The 25,413-nt window shown below is 42.3% G+C and overlaps 1 protein-coding gene across 6 annotated transcripts; it reads right to left on the bottom strand.

Annotated features, from left to right (window-relative positions):
- Nucleotides 1-446: 446 nt before the first annotated feature.
- PDZK1 (PDZ domain containing 1) lies at nucleotides 447-24,666 on the bottom strand. Of its 6 annotated transcripts, none has more exons than XM_061627967.1 (10): nucleotides 24,537-24,666; nucleotides 23,361-23,436; nucleotides 16,579-16,790; nucleotides 15,056-15,302; nucleotides 9,934-10,070; nucleotides 8,482-8,677; nucleotides 6,431-6,627; nucleotides 4,028-4,216; nucleotides 2,669-2,971; nucleotides 447-1,897 (listed from the first exon to the last, which is right to left on the bottom strand). In XM_061627967.1, the coding sequence occupies exons 3-10, from the start codon at nucleotides 16,786-16,788 to the stop codon at nucleotides 1,838-1,840; spliced, it is 1,539 nt and encodes a 512-aa protein (XP_061483951.1). In that variant the 5' UTR covers nucleotides 16,789-16,790; nucleotides 23,361-23,436; nucleotides 24,537-24,666; the 3' UTR covers nucleotides 447-1,837. The 6 variants fall into 6 exon arrangements, with proteins under 6 accessions (XP_061483951.1, XP_061483950.1, XP_061483949.1 ...); XM_061627966.1 differs by having other exon boundaries at nucleotides 23,361-23,431; XM_061627965.1 differs by having other exon boundaries at nucleotides 23,361-23,413.
- Between the last annotated feature and the right edge of the window lie 747 nt (nucleotides 24,667-25,413).

The raw sequence follows: 25,413 nt of genomic DNA, 5'->3' as shown, positions 1-25,413 counted from the left end.
TTTGATCACAAGCTGTCCTATCAAACTGTATGTTGCCTGTCAGGGTTTTGCTCCTACCCTGGGACTATAACAACACTTGAATTGGCTAGCACTGGCATGCCAATTGTAGCACCAGTATGCTATGCAACTGGCTTCACAGAAGGTGAATCTCAGCCCCTTTACTGTTTCATTGGATCCTAGGCCAGTCATCTATTTTCATTCCACAGTACAAGTAGAAATGAGACCTTGTAGAAAGCTGATGGCAAACATGCCAATGTGTATTATATACTAGATATTTGTTCTTCTCCTTGTGAATACCACTGTAACCTGATATACTGCTGATGAAACCTACCTCTTGATTCTGGGGTTAGGTATCCCAAGAAAAGCCCACCATATAGATATGAAAGGGGCAATGATAGAAAGCTCAGTGAGACATGGATTTGAAGTTGTCATGTTGTAGTTTAAGCAGATTTATTAAAACCGTAGGCTTCAAACACTCTCCTCTAATATGCATGAAGACTGAAATGTCCAAGGAGGGCTGGGGGTAAGCTGCTGAAAGGCATGGGGTTCTGCCCTCTACTGTTCCCCCCCCCCGAAAGAATGATGTGTGAGCTCTCTCCTGTAACATTATCTGGTGGGCATGGTGATGGGTAAACTGTGGCCAGAGTTAGTACTGATTGATTTGACTAAACTATTGGGATTGCAGCCTGTTTAGGGAAGAGAACAGGGAAACCCTCCATCAATCAGACTGTGGTTAGGAGCTGAGCAGTGGCTGCTTCTCTCCTCCCTACATCATATGCTAAAGAGTATTGTGACTTTAAGAGAAGAGTGAAAGGCCACCCCAATACTGTATGTGGGGGGGCAGGGGGGGAGAAGAGTGGGAATGAATGGTTGAAATTTTGCACCTGTAGAATATTAGGCTGGGGGGATGCTAGGGGTCAAGGGATCTACTGTATGTAGGAAAGAAAAATAAATACAGGACAGGTATTACTGAAAAATAAAATAAGCCCCATGGCCTTGTTATCTTCATATGCATACATTTTGTAGACCAAAATTAGTTCACCTTTCAGTAAAGAAGTTTTATTTATCCACATTTTCTCTCAGAAAAAGGCAAACATTTGGTGAGGATTCTAGTCAAGTGGTAGGCTGCAGGAACTGAATTTTTCACATTCTGTATATCAGAAGCACTACACTTTGGATGCAGATAAGACTAGAGAAAAAAATATTTTTAAATCTTACAATAAAAAAGATATCAGAGTTATACTGTGAAAGTAAACCAATGTTGATACACCAGTGCATAACTGATACGCTATAGTGTTTTCAAAATGTTTAAATGTTGGGCAACAAAACCTAAAATGAGCTCATTCTAAAATGAATACACATCAGCATTTGCTTTGGTTAATGGTTTCAAAGAATATGTGAAATAAATTTTAATAAGAATGATTGATAATTTAATTGTGCTATAGTAAGTGTATTTTATGTATAGTAGGTGCCATATTCACTTACCATTTTCTATTAGGAAATGTTTGGCTGCAGTTAGCACAATAACATTTATACATGTAGTCTTGGTGCAGCTGATTGTGGCCTAGGTGGAAAAGCCTGCAGCTTAACAAAAATGATTTATGAATCTAATAGAATTCCCTCTTCCCCTGAAACGGACAAAGCCATGTTCATATAGCAGCCCAATCCTATGCATATTTGTTTGGAAGTAACTCCCACACTGTTCACTGGGCTTTGGTTTCAAATAAGCATGCACAGGAGTGCAGCCAACATTTTCTGAGCAGTAATATTTATAACTCTGCTTCAGAATAGTATTCCTTTTTGGATACTACCAGTAAAAGGTACTTCATCTCTGGCATCAGAATTTGGTATCATCATCTTCGGAAGTAACTGAGAGTGAAGAGGATGATGAGTTAGCCTAGAGAGAGAGAAGCAGTAAACAGATAAGACATTTTGGCGGTCTGCAGTCTGATCTAGTCTAGTATATTGGCCCAGTTGGCACATAATGCTAAGCCAAACTACGGTTTAGCATAAATGAGTAAATGTGCAGGTTCCTGGAGTGAAGAACACTGTTGCTATGCTGCTCTCTTGGTCCTGGCTGTTGCTGTTCGACCTGGCACTAAGCCATTATTTGACTTAAGTGTTACATCTAAACCTGGGCTCATGGTTTGTCTCCCCTAGATAAACCATGAATGGTAAATCAAGAATAAACCTTAGTTACAGCTTGTGGTTTGTCTGGAATGAGACAGACCCCAAGCTCAGCTTCCGATGTGACACTAAACCAAACCATGGCTTAGCCCTGGGTAGTGTAGCAGCAGCAATGCAGCGAGAAGAGGCCTGAGATCATAATCTTTCCTCCAGGTGCTTTTGCTTGTTCATGCTTAGGGTTATGTGTGAAACAGGTCAGAAGAAACGGCAATAAATCACTATTAGTAGCATAACCAAGAGCATTAGTCATTCTGTGGTTTAAGGATAGGTTGAACATAGGCCTTGTCATCTCAACAGTTCATTATGTTCTGGCTAGATCACATAAGCTACTCACTTGAACCCTAGTCATATTAACTTGGAACTTAATACCACACATTTCAATGCCTTTTTGTCTAAATTAATACTTAGGATTGCCATGTTAAGCCAATCCCTTTCCCCTCTCTTGTCTTCTCTCAATCTTTGTCTAAGTAAGATAACTCACCCTCTCGCGTGGTTTTGGCAATGGTCTATCTGGCTCTGGAGCTTGTATCTCTGTGTAAGGAGGTGGGTCATTGCTGCCATCATTTGGTGGATCTGCCATAGAGGCAGTAATTGGCATATTATGGGACTTGAAGTACTGATAAGCCTCGTCTTCACATACAAGTAGCTTCAGCTTGTTGCCACTTTCATGGATCCTTGCCACAACATTTTCATAATCTTCATTCTCCATATTTACACCATTCACTTCTATCAAGATGTCATCAACTTGCAACCCTGCTGTTTCTGCGGGCCCATCCTTCTGTACCTGCAATTATATTGTATTAAAGCCAGATTTCACTGGTTGAGAGTGGGTGGGCAGAGTTGGATAGAAGGTAGTTCAAACCACTAAATTACTATGAGCCAGGAAGTGTTGCATTCATATGAACTGCACAGGTACAACTAATGATACGCAATAGTTAAAAATAGTGAGATCTTATTCCTTTAACTTATCAACATTTCAGTGGAGAAATGGAGATAGTATCATTAATACTGTTGCAAGAAGTGCAGTATTTTGGGACACTATTAAAAACAGTAAATTTCAAATAATTTAATCTAATAATGGTATTATACTTTAGCTAAAATGTACTTAACAGGATCAGATATTTGTTGGAGATGCAGGAAAGTCAAAGGTACCTTTCCCCACATGGTGGGATTGTTGCTTAGTTAATGAATTTGGGGGAGAAATTCAAGTAAAGAAATAATTGGTTGTCAATTTTGGGTAATAATACTTTTTAAACCATCAGGTACAGCACAATACATGGATTTTGATTATTCAGATGCTTATAACTGTTCACACATTGATAACAATGGCATGAAAATGGATAGAATACCCTCAATAGACCAATGGAAGAGAAAATCTGGGACTTAATGGAACTGAATAAAATAATGGAATATAAACAATTATGGGATGGATGAAACAATAGAAATATTTCAGAAAAACTATTTTTTGTACTCTTTATCAGAATCCACGCCATAGAAGAGAATTGGTGTTGATGGATAGGCTAAACTTGATGTAATGTATGAAATGATTAGAACGTATTTTTCTTATAACTGTAATTATATGCATTTAAATTATTTTTAAAAAGCAGAAAAAAGTCTCCATGCTTCTCCTTGTGGCCATGCTTCAGCAAAGAGTGAGCAATAAGCCATGGTTTATCATGATGTCTGAACGTGGCCACTGAGTGACCTTTTGCTGTGTATTGTGTTGAGTATTTGAAAACTATTTGCTGCACCACAGGAGCAGACGGGATGGACAACTGTTGCTCATATACTCATCTTTGGCATCATGTTTATTTCACCAACATACAGATTAGATTAATACCTCTTTAATGAACGGGACAGACAAATCTTTGACGGCATTCAAACGGAAGCCAAATCCACTGAGACCCTTTATCAGATTGCAGAGTCTGGGCTTGTGATTCTCTTCCTCCATATGACATGTTGGCACTTCTGCCTGATGTGGGGATTGCACTGGTGTTGTGTGATAGTAGAGGCATGGGGATATTTTAGCCTTAATAACCAAAAGCAAAAAACACACATTGCAAGATAAATATTGCTACCAAACATCAGATGATAAAGCCTCTCGCACACGTTTTAGAATATACCAAGCAATAATCATTTGCTACCAAATATTTGCAGATCTGTGGCTTGCCTGAGTGCAGATCACAACTTCAGTTTACCAGGCACTGCAGAGAATGAGGCAGGAAATAAGGTAGGTGAAATAAACTGGCCCTGTAGCATATACTCGAAGAATGCCTGAATATTTTACTCTTCTTAGAATCATGCCCTGTAAGAAATTTATATCCCACTTTTCCAGACAAATAGTCTTCAGCAGTGTGTAACAGAACTGAACTAATATAAACATATATTCAAACAGTATCATAAAGCATCATCATAGAATAGCATTATAAACATCCTAAGCCCCCCCCCCGAGTTCCCAGAATTCTTTGAAGGAGAAAATGTACTTTAAATATGCTTCAGATGTATGGCGTGTATGCAGCCACAGAAGCTAACTATATCTAATGGGAGAGAATGCCATTTTTGGGGTGCCTTTACAGATAAGGCCCTATCCCATGCCACCATACAATAAGTCATCCCTGCTGATGGGACAACAAGAAGGGCCTTTTCTGCTGATCTCCAGTCCAAGTCAATTGATGGAGGGAGAGGTGCTCGAATAGATACTTGGATCCCAGCAATTTAAAGCAGATCCCAAGACAAGATGCTCCAACACATAGCAATTAAAAGGAGATTGGAATAAAAAGCCTTTAAGGTCCATTTAAAAGCAACTAAAGAGGGCTGAACGCTGCATGGGAGGGAGTTTCACAAAGATGGGGCTGCCACTGAAAAGGCCCTGTCTCTTGTGCCTACCAATCTATTTGACATCAAGTCAGACTGTGGCCAATCTTGGACCACAGGCAGGTTCACACAACTGCAGGCAGTCCTCCCTCACCTGGAAACAACAACCGTGGTCTCAAACTGTTTAGGGCAGGGGTGGCTAACATATGGCCCTCCAAATTTGGTGGACTACAACTCCCCTTCATCTCTGACTACTGGCAATGCTAGCTGGGGCTGAAGGAGTTAGGAACCCAACAACACCTGAAAGGCCACAGGTTTAGGGCTTTTAGGGCTTTAAACAAACAGCCACCAGCACTTTAAATTTGACCTGGCAACCCAAGTTACTTGTTCCCTTTTTAAATTCAGAGAAGTAATTAACGTCTATGATGCACTAACTAGTCGTAAATGTTGCACAGTTTCAATGTCGCCTGATTTGTTTAAAGTAAAGGCTAAGTAAAGATAATTGTGATATTTAGAGTGGCTCTAGAAATGACGGTGGGAGACCTGCATCTTCAAATACAGTTGGTACTGAGCAGTTATAAAGCAAAGTGGGAGGACAATTTCAAGCAGAATGAGAGAATGATGCTGAATTATTCTTCCTCCGACTGCTTTCTCCCAGTCTCCTTTCTCCTACTTGGGCTGCAAGACTGGAAATGAGACTGGCTAGGAGAAAGGTGGCTGGGGGATTGTAGAAGGGGAGAGAAAAGCCAGTGGATGAAGGGTTCCACACTGCACTCTCACCATGAGTTCTCCAAACTCATTTCTGCTTTTACAGTTCTTCAGCAGTGACCAGTGTTTTAAAAAAATACAGGTTTGCACTTGTTGGAGCTAGTTCTGTGTTTAATGACAGTCTGCAGCTGTCTTTCGAAGGGAAAGTGAGGAAGCTTGGTTTTGAACATGGTGCCTATGTCTGCTGTTGTAATTTTCAGTTCAGGTGGAAATAGTCCATGCTTTTTAAAAACAACAACAGAATGTCTGCATCAAGATTATCAGAATTCTGCACCAGGAAACATGGCTGGTTCATATTTGCTGGTTTGCTGTAATTTATTTATTTATTTATTTATTACATTTTGCCACAGCTAATCAAGAGGAGGAAAAATAGCAATGTAGAAAGTGCCACCCCCTGCGTAGCCTTCTCTGCTTCTACCTTTGGCTTCTGAATCTTCACCAGAATTTCAAGCATACCCTTGCAACCAGAAAGCCTAGAACCTTGCTTGTAAAAAATTAAAACTGGATTTTTCAGATTGCTTGGTCTGCAATTGTTACCAATTTCTGTGCTTGCAGTATGAAATGACAAACCAGCGGCAGCTATCTGCTTATCCCCATCATTCTGCTCCTCATCACATGATTTCCAAGTTACTCATTCTTGCGCTCGCTCTGTACTTGTTACCATTTTGTACATGGTGTCGCTCTCTTCATCCACTACCAGCAGTGTAGTTTTTTCACCAGACTTCCTGATCTTCTCCACAACAGTCTCGTGGTCCAGTGCTTCAACTGGCTCTCCATTTACAGCCACCAGAATGTCGTTGTCCTTGAGACCTACTTCAGCTGCAGGGCTGCCAGAATCGATGTCCTTAATTAAGTGACCTATACTCAAAAATAAGAAAAGCTGATATTTAGTAAAGCACATTAGCTCTGGCTTATGTATCTTTATATAGTTTGACTAATTCACATAATGTAGCCTTTTCAAAGAGTGTGAGTACATGAGCTGCCAAATGGAGTTATGGCATTTTCCAGGAGAAACGGTGAATCCAGATATATCTAAATTCTGTTTGTCATGGACTCATTGGTGGACTCAGGAACATCATTTTCTTAAGAATATAGGACAATATAAGCTAGATTAGATTAAAGGGCCATTTAACCCAGTGTTTTGCTTCCAAGAGGGTACTAGATGCCTTCAAGAAGTTCAAAGGAAGAGCATAAGGGAAACACCTTTCCCTTGCTTTCTGTACTCAGAATCTGGTATTGAGTTTATGGTTCCATTTAGCATTAATAGCCAATAACCATGGATCGGTCTAACTTGAAAGTGACCTAGGCTATAGGCCTCACAATAATCGTATGAAGGAACATGCAATGATGGCAGTAAAGTGGCAGCTGCAGTGTTTAGAGATTAACATACTTTAAAACAGTTCCTGCAACACAGGCTGTGAGCACACTAGTTGCATACAGCAAAGCGTTTCCATTGGCCATACTTGGAGTGGGAATGGGTTGATCTGCCAATCAGTTGCAAAATCTCTTTGAAGAGATTTAAAAAATATGTACACAAGCTTATCCCACCAGGTTTTACAGTAAAAAGGGGTGGGGTTTGACTAGTATCATGTGCCCCAGTTTTCAGAAAAGAGAGGTGGACACACACAGGAACAGGCAGAACAGTAAGTGTGTCTCTACCCAGACTGTTACCATGAATGCATTATTAAACTGCAAGGGTCCTTATTTGAGATGCTGTGACAAGGGCTTGCAAGGGCTGGAGAGGAAGCAGGCCACAAGAGATTTAAAATCAAATCTTGACTGGCATGCTGGTCTCAAAATAGTAAGCCAGGGCAGATCTAACAATAGACAAAGTGAGGTGTCCTTAGTGCGACTGATCTTGGGAAACTATTATATATTCTAAATTATATTGTTTACTGTCATTTTGAGCCATGGGGAGAGGGGAAAGGTACACTTTGATTTTCTGCCTAGGGAACCAAAATGTCTTATGCCTATTGTCTATTATGTCTATTAGTAAGGCAGGCAGGTTGAAAGAAAATATTTATGTGATTTCCAGTCATTAAACATCTGCATTATATTGTGCCCACTCTGACTGGGAGTACTCCCGTTACCAGGGAGAGGATCAGACAGTCTTTTGTGACAGCCTCCTTAGCTATTCTTTTGAAAAAGCTACAAGGGGAATGAGGAGTCAGGAGCACTTGGTGGATTTCATTAAACACCCTCCCACCTTTCTACCACACCCTCTCCTGTAATCTGAACACTGCCGTTGGGGTTGAGAGTCTACCACAAATTCCAACAGTCAGCAGACAAAAGTATCAATGCCCATGTTGCAAACTTGTACTTGTCTACTGCCTGGCTCATCAGCTTGTTGGAGTGCATCTCCCTATATCTACTAGGTTGGGCCCTGCGATGTCCAGGAGAGACCCATCTAGCAGTCCCATCAGTGAGCATGGGTCACTACGCAGTGATGCGGGATAGGGCCTTCTCTTTGGTACCCTCCCACTTGTGGAACTTCCTCCCTAGGGAGAAAAGGCTGTCTCCTACACTGTTTTCAGATGACAGCTTAAAACACACCTGTCCACACAGTCATTGCGGGGGGGGGGGGAGGTCTAGCAGCTATTTTTGATGCTGCTAGTGAACTGTATTTATGTAATATGGTTTTTAAGTTTAAATTAACTGTTTTAAGATTTTGTGTGTATTCATCATCCTGGGATCCCATGATCCCTATCTTACCTTTACCATTTTGTTCCATTCTCAGGTAGAATCCATAACCGTTTTTCCCTTTTGCAAGCTGAAGCCTTCGGGGTTTGTGGGGTAATAGTTTCAAACTAGCCATTTCTCTCCTCAGCTGCATGTTCTGTCTGGTGTAATACTCATCAGTTTCTTTATTTGACAGCAGAAACACAACTCGATTGCCAGACCTTCTCACCTAGGAACACAGACATACTATAAAGAGATGGTACCTCTGCCATGTTGTGTAGCAGTATAAGGCTGAGGAGCATTTTATATGCCAAGTGCCAGAGCAAACCCCCAGTCCACACAAAACATACCCATCCATCTTTTCAGATGTCATTTTCATAGGTGAGACTTATTGTTCTGCACTGTATTTATGAAACCTAGACAGTGTACATTTTATTACTCTACCACATTCAGACACGACTCAGCTTTTAGTCATTTTGAGACAGTGTACTTAACACTATCACGTATGCTTCACCACTAAAACTAGTGGTGTCATGTGGGAATAAGGCTTATGCAACTTGGGTATGTCATTACAATATAAGTGTAAGGTGTAAAGGCAGATAGACACCAGTCACTCAGCCCTTTGGGGAGAAAACTATTAGGAAGATGTTTTAGCTGCAGAGACTGCAAAGGATATGCAACTAGCCTTGATTAAAAGCCCTATTCACCCATTACTCACATGTAAATGTGTAGAGCTGAGGGAGGGGATTCCTGTCCCCATCCCATGCCCCACATTTGACTGGTGGGCAGGACAACCCACAATCTTACCAATGCTCAGTGGTAGAGATCTGCTTTGCATGCAGAAGATCCCAAGTTCAATCCCTGGCATCACCAGGTAGGACAGGGAAAGTCTTCTGCATATAACTTGGGAGAACCACTGCCAGTCACTGAGCTGGATTGGCCAGTGGTCTGATGCGGTATAAGGCAACTTCCTAGGTTCCTATGCTTAAGGAGATAGATGTATACTGTAATAAGCTAACACTGGGGACAAGGTTGCATGCATTCACTCAAGGTCACCATCTCAACTCATACTAGGGTTGCCAGGTTCAGGGCCTGAGACTGATCCTGTATCTTTAGGAGAAGAGAAAGTCAGCCAAGTGCAGGTGTTCTTGCAACCCTGTAATGGGAAAAAACACAAGGTGGAATTCTCCCTTCCCCCTGCACAACTTTTAAAGATACAAAAGACCTCTTGGTTGCCAGGCCCAGCCTCCAAAAGGTCTTCTGTATCTTTAAAAGTTGTGCAGGGGGAAGGGAGAATTGCAAGAACATCTGCACTTGGCTGACTTTCTCTTCTCCTAAAGATACAGGATCAGTCTCAGGCCCTGAACCTGGCAACCCTAACTCATACTCTAAATCCACTCTCAGATTATCTAGCTATGGAACAAACCTAACCAAAGATTTAGGGATTGGGTGGAGACAGGTCCAGAGGTTTAGGCTTAGGATTACCTTCTCAACTACTTCCTCATGAGTGTCATTTTCCACATTCTCTCCGTTGATTTCTATCAGGCGGTCATTTGGCTGCACTCCGGCTATTGCAGCTGGTCCTTGTGGGGACAAATCTATAATGAACAATCCTTTCTGCCCTGGAACAAAGATGAGAACAGGGATACAGTGAAATAGCTCACCGTGTTTGGAAATAAGGTAACAATAGTAACTCTGGTCAAAGATTTTACAACTGATCAGCAGATCAACCCGTTTCCCTCTCCAGGAGTGACTAATGGAAGCGCCTTGATCTGGCAACTAGTGTGTTTACAGCCAAAGATTTGCTAGCTCAGGTTCACATGTTGAAAGGCCACATGCAATGACCTAGATGTCTTTTAAAGGCAACCTATCTATATAGGCATGGTCCCACACTGGTCAACATAGCTGAGAGGGCCAAGCAAAGGCTGCACCATTTGCATGGCTGGTATGGTGGTATGGTCAGAAAACAGACATGCTTCCTGCAAGAAGGAGTCATTGTCATAAGAACATAAGAAGAGCCTGCTGGATCAGGCCAGTGGCCCATCTAGTCCAGCATCCTGTTCTCACAGTGGCCAACCAGGTGCCTGGGGGAAGCCCGCAAGCAGGACCCGAGTGCAAGAACACTCTCCCCTCCTGAGGCTTCCGGCAACTGGTTTTCAGAAGCATGCTGCCTCTGACTAGGGTGGCAGAGCACAGCCATCATGGCTAGTAGCCATTGATAGCCCTGTCCTCCATGAATTTGTCTAATCTTCTTTTAAAGCCGTCCAAGCTGGTGGCCATTACTGCATCTTGTGGGAGCAAATTCCATAGTTTAACTATGCGCTGTGTAAAGAAGTACTTCCTTTTGTCTGTCCTGAATCTTCCAACATTCAGCTTCTTTGAATGTCCACGAGTTCTAGTATTATGAGAGAGGGAGAAGAACTTTTCTCTATCCACTTTCTCAATGCCATGCATAATTTTATACACTTCTATCATGTCTCCTCTGACCCGCCTTTTCTCTAAACTAAAAAGCCCCAAATGCTGCAACCTTTCCTCGTAAGGGAGTCGCTCCATCCCCTTGATCATTCTGGTTGCCCTCTTCTGAACCTTTTCCAACTCTAGAATATCCTTTTTGAGATGAGGCGACCAGAACTGTACACAGTATTCCAAATGCGGCCGCACCATAGATTTATACAACGGCATTATGATATCGGCTGTTTTATTTTCAATACCTTTCCTAATTATCGCTAGCATGGAATTTGCCTTTTTCACAGCTGCCGCACACTGGGTCGACATTTTCATCGTGCTGTCCACTACAACCCCGAGGTCTCTCTCCCGGTCGGTCACCGCCAGTTCAGACCCCATGAGCGTATATGTGAAATTAAGATTTTTTGCTCCAATATGCATAATTTTACACTTGTTTATATTGAATTGCATTTGCCATTTTTCTGCCCATTCACTCAGTTTGGAGAGGTCTTTTTGGAGCTCTTCGCAATCCCTTTTTGTTTTAACAACCCTGAACAATTTAGTGTCGTCAGCAAACTTGGCCACTTCACTGCTCACTCCTAATTCTAGGTCATTAATGAACAAGTTGAAAAGTACAGGTCCCAATACCGATCCTTGAGGGACTCCACTTTCTACAGCCCTCCATTGGGAGAACTGTCCGTTTATTCCTACTCTCTGCTTTCTGCTTCTTAACCAATTCCTTATCCACAAGAGGACCTCTCCTCTTATTCCATGACTGCTAAGCTTCCTCAGAAGCCTTTGGTGAGGTACCTTGTCAAACGCTTTTTGAAAGTCTAAGTACACTATGTCCACTGGATCACCTCTATCTATATGCTTGTTGACACTCTCAAAGAATTCTAATAGGTTACTGAGACAGGACTTTCCCTTGCAGAAGCCATGCTGGCTCTGCTTCAGCAAGGCTTGTTCTTCTATGTGCTTAGTTAATCTAGCTTTAATCATATTTTCTACCAGTTTTCCAGGGACAGAAGTTAAGCTAACTGGCCTGTAATTTCCGGGATCCCCTCTGGATCCCTTTTTGAAGATTGGCGTTACATTTGCCACTTTCCAGTCCTCAGGCACGGAGGAGGACCCAAGGGACAAGTTACATATTTTAGTTAGGAGATCAGCAATTTCACATTTGAGTTCTTTGAGAACTCTCGGGTGGATGCCATCCGGGCCCGGTGATTTGTCAGTTTTTATATTGTCCATTAAGCTTAGAACTTCCTCTCTCGTTACCACTATTTGTCTCAGTTCCTCAGAATCCCTTCCTGCAAATGTTAGTTCAGGTTCAGGGATCTGCCCTATATCTTCCACTGGGAAGACAGATGCAAAGAATTCATTTAGCTTCTCTGCAATCTCCTTATCGTTCTTTAGTACACCTTTGCCTCCCTTATCATCCAAGGGTCCAATTGTCTCCCTAGATGGTCTCCTGCTTTGAATGTATTTATAGATTTGAATGTCCATTTCCTTAGTTATACAAATTCATTGCCCTCAGTGCCAATCTACTCTACAAAAGGCAATCTGCCAGGCAAAATTTCTCCAGCTAGGTTGACCCATTTTAGCACTCTCTTTTAACAACAATAATCACGGGGATCCCTGGGAGATCATTCCATCCCCTTACAATATTTTTCAATGGAAAACCATCTGGAAGTTGAGTGAGGAAATATCAAGTACTTTATAGGCATGTGTGAATCAAACATGGGGGAGGGGATAAGCTAGCTTGTCCCTCTAAACTGAAAAGTTTTCACCAAAACATCAACAGTTGCAGGAGCTTTGAGTTGTCGCTTTTATCACTTCAGCAGAGCTTCAGATTAATTCAAAGGTCTTTTCAGTTTCATTACCATAAGAACTCACGATCCAAATCATGGGGAGTATTCATTGCTAGTCCTAGAGTAGACCCATTGAAGTTAATAGACATGACTAACTTAGGTTCATTAATTTCAGTGGGTTTATTCAGAGTAGGACTCAAATGAATACAGCATCCACCCGAGAGTTCTCAAAGAACTCAAATGTGAAATTGCTGATCTGCTAACTCAAATATGTAACTTGTCCCTTGGGTCCTCCTCCGTGCCTGAGGACTGGAAAGTGGCAAATGTAACGCCAATCTTCAAAAAGGGATCCAGAGGGGATCCCGGAAATTACAGGCCAGTTAGCTTAACTTCTGTCCCTGGAAAACTGGTCGAAAGTATTATTAAAGCTAGATTAACTAAGCACATAGAAGAACAAGCCTTGCTGAAGCAGAGCCAGCATGGCTTCTGCAAGGGAAAGTCCTGTCTCAGTAACCTATTAGAATTCTTTGAGAGTGTCAACAAGCATATAGATAGAGGTGATCCAGTGGACATAGTGTACTTAGACTTTCAAAAAGCGTTTGACAAGGTACCTCACCAAAGGCTTCTGAGGAAGCTTAGCAGTCATGGAATAAGAGGAGAGGTCCTCTTGTGGATAAGGAATTGGTTAAGAAGCAGAAAGCAGAGAGTAGGAATAAACGGACAGTTCTCCCAATGGAGGGCTGTAGAAAGTGGAGTCCCTCAAGGATCGGTATTGGGACCTGTACTTTTCAACTTGTTCATTAATGACCTAGAATTAGGAGTGAGCAGTGAAGTGGCCAAGTTTGCTGACGACACTAAATTGTTCAGGGTTGTTAAAACAAAAAGGGATTGCGAAGAGCTCCAAAAAGACCTCTCCAAACTGAGTGAATGGGCAGAAAAATGGCAAATGCAATTCAATATAAACAAGTGTAAAATTATGCATATTGGAGCAAAAAATCTTAATTTCACATATACGCTCATGGGGTCTGAACTGGCGGTGACCGACCGGGAGAGAGACCTCGGGGTTGTAGTGGACAGCACGATGAAAATGTCGACCCAGTGTGCGGCAGCTGTGAAAAAGGCAAATTCCATGCTAGCGATAATTAGGAAAGGTATTGAAAATAAAACAGCCGATATCATAATGCCGTTGTATAAATCTATGGTGCGGCCGCATTTGGAATACTGTGTACAGTTCTGGTCGCCTCATCTCAAAAAGGATATTCTAGAGTTGGAAAAGGTTCAGAAGAGGGCAACCAGAATGATCAAGGGGATGGAGCGACTCCCTTACGAGGAAAGGTTGCAGCATTTGGGGCTTTTTAGTTTAGAGAAAAGGCGGGTCAGAGGAGACATGATAGAAGTGTATAAAATTATGCATGGCATTGAGAAAGTGGATAGAGAAAAGTTCTTCTCCCTCTCTCATAATACTAGAACTCGTGGACATTCAAAGAAGCTGAATGTTGGAAGATTCAGGACAGACAAAAGGAAGTACTTCTTTACTCAGCGCATAGTTAAACTATGGAATTTGCTCCCACAAGATGCAGTAATGGCCACCAGCTTGGACGGCTTTAAAAGAAGATTAGACAAATTCATGGAGGACAAGGCTATCAATGGCTACTAGCCGTGATGGCTGTGCTCTGCCACCCTAGTCAGAGGCAGCATGCTTCTGAAAACCAGTTGCTGGAAGCCTCAGGAGGGGACAGTGTTCTTGCACTCGGGTCCTGCTTGCGGGCTTCCCCCAGGCACCTGGTTGGCCACTGTGAGAACAGGATGCTGGACTAGACGGGCCACTGGCCTGATCCAGCAGGCTCTTCTTATGTTCTTAACCCAATGGTCTTTAGTAACTGGTTTGGGACAGCATGCTTTAAATGAAAGGCAACATAAAGGAACTGTATTAACTAGGGTTGCCAGGTTCAGGGCCTGAGACTGATCCTGTATCTTTAGGAGAAGAGAAAGTCAGCCAAGTACAGGTGTTCTTGCAACCCTGTAATGAGAAAACCACAAGGTGGAATTCTCCCTTCCTCCTGCACAACTTTTAAAGATACGGAAGACATCTTGGTTGCCAGGCCCGGCCTGTAAGAGGTCTTTTATATCTTTAAAAGTTGTGCAGGGGGAAGGGAGAATTCCACCTTGTGGTTTTTCCCATTACAGGGTTGCAAGAACACCTGTACTTGGCTGACTTTCTCTTCTCCTAAAGATACAGGATCAGTCTCAGGCCCTGAACCTGGCAACCCTAATATTAACCTCCCATGTGCAGCCCCAGCTCCAGAATGTGATTATAATGCTACATATACATTGTCTATATTTATTGTTCTCACCTGCAGTGGTTTTCAAAGAAAAGCCATAGCTATTTCTTTCTTTCACCAGATAGCAGAGCCGGGGTTGTGTAACTGGAACAGGCTCTCCATTTGTCACAATTGAGGGATGTTCTGCCTGCTGCTGGATTGCTAACTGTTGACCCAACTCTTCAAGACAGACTTTTTTCTTTTGTGCATTTTCATAGGCTTTGTCATCCAAAACAAGAAATACTACAGAATCCACACTTTTCTTAACTAAATCAGCCACCTGCAATGGACAGAATGAGAGTTTCAGTGGTAATTACGAGTAATAGTAAAATGACTCATCTAGGTTTTTTGGTTATCTGGTGCAAAACAAGAGCTACTGGCACTGAAAAAACATGTGCAAAACGTCTTGGGGGGCGGCGGAAATACAATAGTCACAGACCAGAACTTCCATAGTGTTCTTCTGGGTGCCCATGATGGAAACCGAAGATGCTCAGAATTGTTTCGCCCCACTGTGATTTTGCAGAAAACGTTTGGTATAGCAAATATCTAATGGTATATATATATCACTGATATAAACCAATTTAACAGCCATTCCCTCTCCCTAGGAACCTGTAGTGCGATGAGTGGAGCTCAGCTAATTATATATTCCCTAAGTCTTCAAACCTATGCATGTGAGTTACCCAAGAGTAAATCTTACTAAATTTAATGGGATCAACATGCCATATGGAGCAGTTCTGTTTGTGTAAACTGCTTGCCGGTTAAGATTGTTCTCAATATTAAAAGGTCCTGTGTGTTTCTGCAATTGTGAAAAGAGAGGATGCCTATTAGCTATGAGCAGGACCTTTCTTTAGCAGCCCTGCAGCGAAGGCCTAAGGGCTACATTCATCCTTGGCCAACCCTCCAGAGGCTGCATACCAGTGGTGGGTGTAACTAAAAGTTGGTGGGGCTATGCCACACTCTGTCACATACACTTCCACATCTACAGACAGAGCGCATAGACAGATACATTCATAGTCACACAGCTCCCCCTCTCCTGTTATCTACACAGATCAGCTGATGAGGAGGTATTATCACCCCATCCACTCAAATGATCAGTCTAATGACTGTGTGACTTGCATCCTCATCAGGCCACTGAGCTCTGCCCACCTCAATGTTGTGACAACTTTTATTTCTTTTTGTCCCTGCTGCCAAAACTGGTAGGGTCATAGATGGGCAGAAAAAATTGCGTGAGGAACCAGATGCAGTCCCCAAGCTGGGAGTCAGCCACTCCTGGCTAAGGACTGACATCCCTCAGCATGTTCAGATAAGCTTCTGGGAACTGTGAGTTTTTTTATGGAGGTAGGTAATTGCTGGATGATTTTCTTGCTGTTGCTGTGCATGGGTGGGATGGTGGTGGTTACTGTTAATTAATCAGTTTTACATTACCGTAAGACACCTTCAGCCTTTGGAAAAGGAAAAGGCTTTAATAAGTGGGTATGGGATCAGGCTGCATGATGTACCTATATTTCCTGTTTGTTTGGCAGTGGAAAGGATCCCAAAATTAAATTATTCCATACCTTTTCATGATCTTTCTTGTCTACAAAAATCCCATCGACCCTCAGGATTCTGTCTCCATCTTTTAGGCCAGCCTTCTCAGCTGGACTCCCCTTTTCCACATTCCGAATAAGGTGCCCTGTTTTATACTTCTCAATGCGCAGGCAAAATCCATAGCTTTCTTTCTCTTTCCTATTCAGTTTGCATTCCCTGGGCTGAAGAGGAGACGTCATTTCTGTCAAAAGGGATGAAAAAGATACATCAGGTGTCAAAAGATGTTCATGTAAGAAAAAGAGCCTCGCTGAGGGAAACTACTCCAGTGAAGTGAACCAAACAAGGTGCTCATATAAGGAGCCAGGTCGATTACACAAATACAGAGACAATAATTTCTGGCTATAGAAAAAAGAATGCTGACTGACACTGAAGAAAAAAGAATACTGACTAACATTAAAGTCACCTCTAAAGTAGAAACTTGACAGCAAAATCCTATGCTTGTTTACTCTGACCTAAGTCCCACTGAGCTTAGTTGGGTTTGCCTTAATATGAAAGGAAGTTTCAAACACATAAAAGAGCTACACTGAGATCAGCTTCGCAGCCCACAGTCTCTGACCTGTCAGAAAGAGATATTAGATTGGTACTAGGACATGATCTTCGCAGTGGTTGCTTCACATTTGTGGAATTCCTTTCCTCAGGAAATATTGCTAACCGTTAAGATGTTTTCATTTTGATCTACTTTAATTAAGAGCTGTGTTTTGATTATTCATTATTGCTCTTTTTAAAAGGAGTACAGTGTGGTTTTATATAAGGTGTTAAGGGTTTGGGGTTGAGATGGATGATTTCTATGAGTCCCCTTCCAGCCTCTGATTTGGAACCCTGCACCTGGGGGTGAGAAACCCGCTCTGCTGGTCAGATGAGTTCCCTTTGATAATCGAATAGAGTGGCCAGGTGGGTTAATGGGTGTATCAAATGCCCATTAACTGGCAAATGGGCCAGGGAGATCCTATTGTTATTGAAACTCTTCAGGAGAGCCCCCCCCCTCCTGAGGCCAAGGAGAGGCTTGTGTTTTTAGCTGAGTCTGAGGAAAGGCTGGGAACTGGAGGCTGGCTCCCTGCACCATGGCTTTAAGGTGCCTCCTGTAAGCCTGATGGACAAAAAAGATCTATTGGACTACTGATGCTTTGAATCCCTCCATCTGAAGCTCAGGCTGGAATGTGTGTAAATAAATAAACCATGTTTCATAAAGACATCACAGACTCCGCTGACCTTTCCAAGGGAACCAAACCCCTGGGTAAGTGCAGGGACCCCTGGAGATCTCTCACCACTCAGAGATTGGGGTGGTGCACAACACTGGTGTGAGCTGTGGGATTGAGTTTCCTGGAAGAAGCATTGGGAGCAAGATGTGCCTGAGTCAAAATGGGGGAGAAACACCAACCCTCCTGGAACAGATAAAATTGATGCTCCAGCAGCAAAGGCAGGAGGACCAGCAGCAAAGGCAACGAGAACATCAGGAGCACTTGGGCGATATCTGAAAGCCTCTTTGGAGAGATAAAGGAGACCCCATGTGAGGAAGTGAGAGCCATTCCTGATCAGCTGCTACAAAGGGTTGAGAATGCCCTGGGAGTCCAGTTGCAGAGCACCCAGACTGGGATTATTTATTTATTTATTTAAAATGTTTCTTTCCCGCCCTTCTACCCTATAATATGGCACTCAGGGCGGCTTACAAAAATAAAATCAAACACATACATAATAAAATTCTAAACAGTAAAATCACAAAAACATTAAAATTAAAATACATAAGATACAATTAAAATACATAAAATTATATATAGAGAGAGAAAGGGTGGTGGTGGTATTAAAGGGACTACAAAGGGAAAATTTAACGTAGAAGGCATAAAATCAGTGTCAGGCTCTACGTTCAGCCCCTCCCAAAGGCTCTCCGGAACAAAATCGTTTTCAGAAGTCTCCAGAAAACCAACGGAGGGAGCAGAGCGGACGTCTTGGCTAAAGAGATCCAGAAAGTGGATGGGCAGCTGGAGGGCTTGCACTGTGAGGAATTGCAGTCAGTAGTGGAGGAGGCTTTGATTGTTCAGGAAACTGCCAGGGGGGAAGACAACAGAAAGCTGGAAGTAATTCCCCAAGATTTGAAGGAGGAAAGGCTGGAAAATGAAGAGGAAGATGCCTCGGAGGAAAGTGGTGTAGAGGCTAGAGAAGAGATGCTGCTGATAGATTTCTCTGTTCCATGTGTGCCTGCTGTTAAAGTAATGCAGGAGCAAGAAAAGATGTTGGAGAAAGGTGAAATACAGGCTGGAGAACAGCCGCTATTGGTAGATTTGTTCACCCCGTGTGTGCCAGCTGTGGAACAGAAAGTGCAGGAAGAAGAGTTGGAGGGGTGTGTGTGAGAGGAGCTGCCAGCACCTGGAGAAATGGCTATGCAAAAAAAGGTGTGGGAGGAGAAGCCTGAGGCAGGAGTGCAAGTCCAAGAGGAGCTCCTGGCACCTGGAGAGATGGGTGAGATAAAATTCCCAAGTGACTTTGCCCCTTGGGTGCTCCATAATGGTCTTATAGGGTGGGATGCAGCTCCAATGATGGGTGCAATCCCTGAGCAAATTCCAGCAGTGAGAGGTACACAGCGCCCTGTGAGTTTGGAGGGCAAGAGAGACTTGGGAGGGTTACCTGCCTCTGTTTGGGCCCATGATTCACACTGGAGATGGTGAGAGAGAACAGAGAAGATTTCTTTCTGCCAACCTGGGTGAGCTAGGCCAGCTGGTCCTGAAGAAGATGCCCCCAGATAAAGATTGTGGCAGGACTTTGGAGTTTGGGGCAGGAGATGAAGTGGACTGGCTTAAAGATTTTTTCCAGGGCAGCGAGTGGGAGGAAAATGGCTACAGTCTCCTGTGCGCTGATGAAAAAACAGATGTGTTCTTGGAGATGCATCTCAAGACCCTGCATGCAGCAGCAGGGATGCACTTGGAATGGGAACTCCATGAAGCCCCAAGGAAAAGGGCCATGTGGGCATCTGCATGGTCTGGGGGTGGGAATTGTGCTTATGGGACTGTGTATTGATTTGCTGCAGCAATTCTTCCTGATGGTTTTAGTATTGCTTTTTGGATTTTGATTTGTGCTTTTTGCATGCTTGTGAGGATATGAACAGTTTAATGGTTTTTTAGGAATGATACTGATAGGTTTTTCCAATAAGGTTTTAATGTTTAAGATTTACTATACTATGGCTGTTAGATTGTGGGTGTGTGTACAACTGTTTGGGGGAGCAAGGGAAAATGTGCATGCGGTTGAGGGCTGCTGTGCTGTAGTGCCACAAGGCAGGACAAAGAAGCTCCAGTACTAAGGCTGTAATCTGGCTTAAACATGTCAGGAACTCACTATCTTGTCCACTGCCATGTATGAGGGCTGGGTAAGTGGTTGGGATGCAGAACTGTGAGTGGGAGCTCAAAGAAAGAAGAGGAAGCCTAAAGAGAGAGGAATTAATAAAACGTGTTGTGAGGGAATGGACTGTTTTTGTACTTGTGTGGTGTGGAAATGAGACTGTACTATAGCTATGCTTTTGTTGATGTATATTTCAATGTCTTATTAACCTGTATCTGTTATTTCTTTATAGGAAAAGCTGTTATTCTGTTGTTTGCAGGTCTGGAGCAGGTAGTGTTATGGGTCTGGGGTTGAGATGGATGATTTCTATGAGTCCCCTTCCAGCCTCTGATTTGGAACCTTGCACCTGGGGGTGAGAAACCCACTCTGCTGGTCAGATGAGTTCCCTTTGTTAGTCTAACAGAGTGGCCAGGTGAGTTAATGGGCCTATCAAGTGGGCCAGGGAGATCCTATTGTTATTGAAACTCTTCAGGAGAACCCCCTCCCCTTCCTGAGGCCAAGGAGAGGCTTGTGTTTTTAGTTGAGTCTGAGGAAAGGCTGGGAACTAGAGGCAGGCAGAGAGGCTAGCTCCCTGCTCCATGGCTTTAGGATGCCTCCTGTAAGCCTGATGAAAAAGCAAGATCTACTGGACTGCTGAGGCTTTGAACCCCTCCATCTTAAGCTCAGGTTGGAATGTGTGTAAATAAACATACCATATTTCATAAAGACACCACAGTCTCCGCTGACCTTTCCAAGGGAACCAAACCCCTGGGTAAGTGCAGGGACCCATGGAGATCTCTCACCGCTTGGAGATTGGGGTGGCGTGCAACAGTATTATACTGTACTTTGGCATGATTGTACACTGCTTTGTTAAGCAATGTGTCCTTAAAGGCAGTTTTAAAAGAACCATCATCCCCATCCCCATGTGTTAAGTTTCCACTTGTGCAGGGACACAGGCAGAGCAATGGGATGCTTTTGGTATTCTCAGTATTATTTATTTATTTATATACCACTTAATGGCTAAAGTGGCCTGCAAGTACAAAATGAATTACAAAAACCTAAACACATAATTAAAATCCACACTAAAATAATTCCATCAAAAGATTTTTTTAAAAAAATTCACAATAAAAATGTGCAATAAAAGCCCATTAAAACAGCAGAACAACTAAAACACTTGCTTGTTACTCACATGATTAAGGGGCAGCAGGGCCAAGTCACCGGTACTGCCTCCAATGTCACATGACTTTCCTTAGTCTCACTCCTGATATCCATATACTAGTCATGGATGTCTGTAGGGTGAAAGCCTATGTGTGTAGGCTTTTCCCCTGCAGAAAACTACAGATTAACACATGGGTGTTGGGGGGAAACTGTAACCTATTCAGCAGAGCCAGCAGTGTTGCCCCACTGCCCCTTGATCATATGAGAAACCCATCACACAAGTAACGCACAAAGGGAGATCCTGTTTGACATACACAGAGAAATTATACTTGTGAATGCCATGGTTTACTCATGTTTTATTTGAAAGTTGCCTGATTACACTTCCTTGTAGATGAGACTCTATCTTTCAGACACTGTCTGCTTGCTGTTCCACTTACTTTTATTGTAAGCAATAGCATTATTGGTTCTCCCAACTGTTTAGTACTTGATTTTATCAGAATGAAATAAAAACGTGATTATATCTGGTATTTAATAAGCCATTCACACCAGCACGTTGAATTTTCCATTACTGGCATACAAGAAGGTGTGTACTAATGCCTTGAGGAAAATATTAAGAGTACTATTCAGTGGGATCATTAAGTGGAATCATTAATGAATTTTTTAAGGAAGAAAATCAATGGTCCTATCAAGATCTATCTTGGGAAAGAAGTAGGGATCCCCTCCCATTTGAGCTCTTGTTTGCAGAAGATAAGAAATAGCAGCAGTCTCTCATTGCTGCATGCAAGTTTATTTATAGTAAAATTAATATCCCACCTTTCTAGGCAAAATGCCTACTGAAGGCAGCTTAGAATGTGGTAAGATAAAACAATATAATTAAACAAAATAAAATATAATCAAAAGTCAACAAGCAAGAATTAAAAACAGTAGGTAAAAAGCTATCAGGGGGGAATTAACAAAGAAAAATGCCTATCAAAATAATACAGTTTTCAATGCCCTCTTTAAAGCGGCAATGAGGGAGCCAGCCAGCTGAAGCTCTCTGGGAAGAGCATTTCATACTCTTGGATGCTGTAATATAAAAGATTATTTCCCTCATCTTTACCAACTGCAGTTGTATTAGAAGGGGGCCCACCAGAAATACCCTCAGAAACTGAGCAATGTTCTCTTTGGGCTTATATGGGACACCTCAGTGGAGAAATGAGGTTATATTTTATTTGAGCTAAGGTTAAAGGTTAGGCTGTTTCCAAAGCCCAGTGGAGAGTGAAAGACCATCCCCTCCACATAGTCCTCTGCCTGAGTCCTCCAGTTGTGCAAGGGCAAGGGGCAGATGGCAACTGCAAATAATTGTTGGCTAATAAGGTAGGCCAAAATTTGTTGACACCTGTTCACCCCTCAAGAAAAGCATGGCAGCTTAGTAAATGTATTGCAGTTCCAGTGCTTTATAATAATTGTGAACTTTGCTCACTCCTGCTTTGCTAGTGGCACACTATAATCTAGATGGTGTAGTTAATATGTAAAGAGAAGATGGTTAATGAGTGGAGGATCTTCCCTAAGCCAGGAGTTTGGATTAGGGGGCATTCTGGTTCCCCACACGTACTATTCTTCGCATTCTAATGACAAGTTGGAAGAGAGCTGGACAGCTGATTCTTGATTCCCAAGTTATATTGTTTAATAAAACAAAAGTAGTTCTTACTAAAAGTAACAGCCATACTTACAAGCCCAGTTGCTTGACAGTGCTGTGCATAGGGTCTTTATATGTTAGAGGTGGAAGCAGGATCACTAGTACTGGCCTCACCCCTGCCCCCTACCCATGTTAAGCATAATCTTTGGTAGAGCCCATGTGTGGTTAGAAACAGAACAGACAGTATCCCATGTTGCAAACAGGCTCATTCACAGGTTCTACCAAATGAACACTGAGTGGGAGCCAACGAGCATGATCCCACTCCCCCATGAACTATACATATTCAGTATTTTACATTTTTATAAATAAGTTAATTTACAATCAAACTATTTTAATAAATATAGTGCAATCCCACTTGAATTATAATGAAAGAAAAGGTGCACAATTTTAATAAATATAGTGCAATCCAACTGGTGTAATTGTGTGCAGGACACAAGGAATCAGTTGACTTCCTGTGAATCTTAACATTTTTTTTATATAATGCACAAGTTTGTAGATCTCAGGGAGTTGCATGAAAGCTGTAAAACAGGAACCGTGTCCCAAAATCTAGCAAGCAATTAAAAAAAATAACCTGAAGGTTTGGGAGAGAGGAGTCTGGAAAATTCTTACCTGCTTTTGTAGAGCTTTGCCCTCAGAATTTTCTTCTGCAGATTCTCATGTTGCTGTAAGAGTAAGCACAGCTGCACTTCAAATGAACAAAGGTTGATTTAAAAGATGATTTATTTAACAGGCTTTCATTGCATTTGTTCAACTCCTTGATAACCAATCTTCTCTCCACCCATATTCCTCACACCTGAGCAGCTCCAGTCTTTCCTCAAAAACTTTGGATTCTTTCTTAGTCATACATTACAGATGCCAAGATCTTCATATGGCGCACACCCAAGAGTAGCCATGTGTTTGCTTTAGAAAGGATAGCCCTCTGTTTGAAGTCCAGTTCAAAAGAACTGTAAGAAGGGAGAGCAGGGGTCTTGAAGTTGCCCATAAGAGTAAGCATATGGCCAGCAGACTGAGCAGTCACACAGGTCACCTTGTCGCAGTCTTCATTATGGTGAGACGTACTGTATTTCTATCTAAATTGTTGTACTAATATAAACATTTGCATCTATAATATAAACTTGTATATGCAAATTTTATGCAAATCTGTGCATAAAATCTTTTTTGGTCATGAGCAAATAAATGGCCATCCTAGTCAAGCCATGCTTGAGCTTTGCAATGGCTGACAGACATTCCTACCGTTTCCTCGCTGAGTTTAGAAGGGCCAAGGAGCTCCCTTACAGATGTACACCTACGCACAACTTGCGTGCACCCAAATAATCCATCAGGAGCATTGCAAAAGGGCCTTCTCAAGAGGCATGTAGACAAAACATGACTTGGAGTTTTGTCAGACCTTAAAAATCTGAGGTCTTAATCTACTCATAGAAGGAATATTCAAAGGCATATACAGTTGTATCTGTACTCCCTCTTCTTTGGGGATTGAAGCATACCCAAAAGGGTAGGCCACATTAGATTTCAAATATCTTCTAGACATAACCATTTGTTAATCATAGCAAGCCATTTGGCTATCCTGAATTATGATCACTAATATGCATTCATAAGATCAGTTCATTTTTTAGTGAGCACATTCAATAATATTTTGAAATGTTGAATATAAATGAGATACTCATACTTGTCAGAGAAAGGCCTCTGCTATCTCTTAACTATAACGCCTATATTTGGCTCGAGGACCATATCACTCCTTGATGAATTCACACCCACTCTCCTTCCCTTGCAAGCAAAGCTACTGACCTAATTCCCATGAAGTACCTGTAAACCTTCAGGCCGTATTCATCACAGACTTAAACTGGCTTAATGGTCATTTTCTCTTCCCAGGGAATCTGAAAGAATAGTTCTGTGAGGAGAGCGAGGGATTTCTAGGCTTAGCCTTATAGCATGTAGACTTACACACAGGGCCCAACTTCCAGGCTGACTTTGGACACAAGTTTTTGGTTTCTCTCTCTCTCCCCATCTCTGGATGGAAGCAACAGCTGCCCACACAAAACAATGGAGAAATACAACTTTATCTTTAGTTCTGCTGTGATGACAGCAAAGGTCAGGTTTCAGTTTACCGGGGGGGGGGGGCGGAGGGGGCAGGTAAGGGTCAAAAGGAACCATGAAGTTCTGTCTTCAGATAACTCTCATTCAAATTCCAATCATTGTGCACTAACAGAATGCTTGGACTTTCACCAAACTACAGTTCCCACGATTCTGTGGGGAAAATGAGATTAGTTAAGTAAAACCAATATACATTTGTGGTGTAGGGATGACCTTAGATTCTGCCATGCCCCGGGGATGGGGGTGGGAGTGTTGTTGTACAGGGTAGTTTAACTCCATGAAAGTAAAGAGTGCACTGACAGTCAGTGTTGTAAAGCTGGAATGAAAAATCACTGTTAAATGCTGCTGTGGGACAAACAATACACAGTCAATGAAAGTACAGAGTGGTTATTAAGAAAATCTTATTAGGAACAGAATACTAAGAAAATTCAAGAATTGCAACCTTCTTAAAAGACATCTAAGGAGCAGCTGGGTAAAAGTCAGTTTAGAATTATTTGAGGTTACAATCTATTTCTCTGTTCCTTCTGGAAACTTACTTATTTTGTTTCCTACACTCTGGCACCTAGAGAAA

Source organism: Rhineura floridana, chromosome 5 (assembly GCF_030035675.1).
Source record: "Rhineura floridana isolate rRhiFlo1 chromosome 5, rRhiFlo1.hap2, whole genome shotgun sequence".
In the NCBI taxonomy this organism is placed as follows: domain Eukaryota; kingdom Metazoa; phylum Chordata; class Lepidosauria; order Squamata; family Rhineuridae; genus Rhineura; species Rhineura floridana.
The sequence above is the reverse complement of the archived record's forward strand: the minus strand, read 5'-3'. Positions and strand labels throughout refer to the sequence as shown.

Coding starts and splice junctions, on each gene's coding strand:
- PDZK1 (XM_061627967.1), bottom strand. CDS start 16,788: ATGACGTCTCCTCTTCAGCCCAGGGAATGCAAACTGAATAGGAAAGAG. Junction 10,071..15,055: donor TTCTTTGAAAACCACTGCAG/GTGAGAACAATA, acceptor TCTTTGTTCCAG/GGCAGAAAGGATTGTTCATT. Junction 1,898..2,668: donor TGCCAAAACCACGCGAGAGG/GTGAGTTATCTT, acceptor CTCTCTCTCTAG/GCTAACTCATCATCCTCTTC.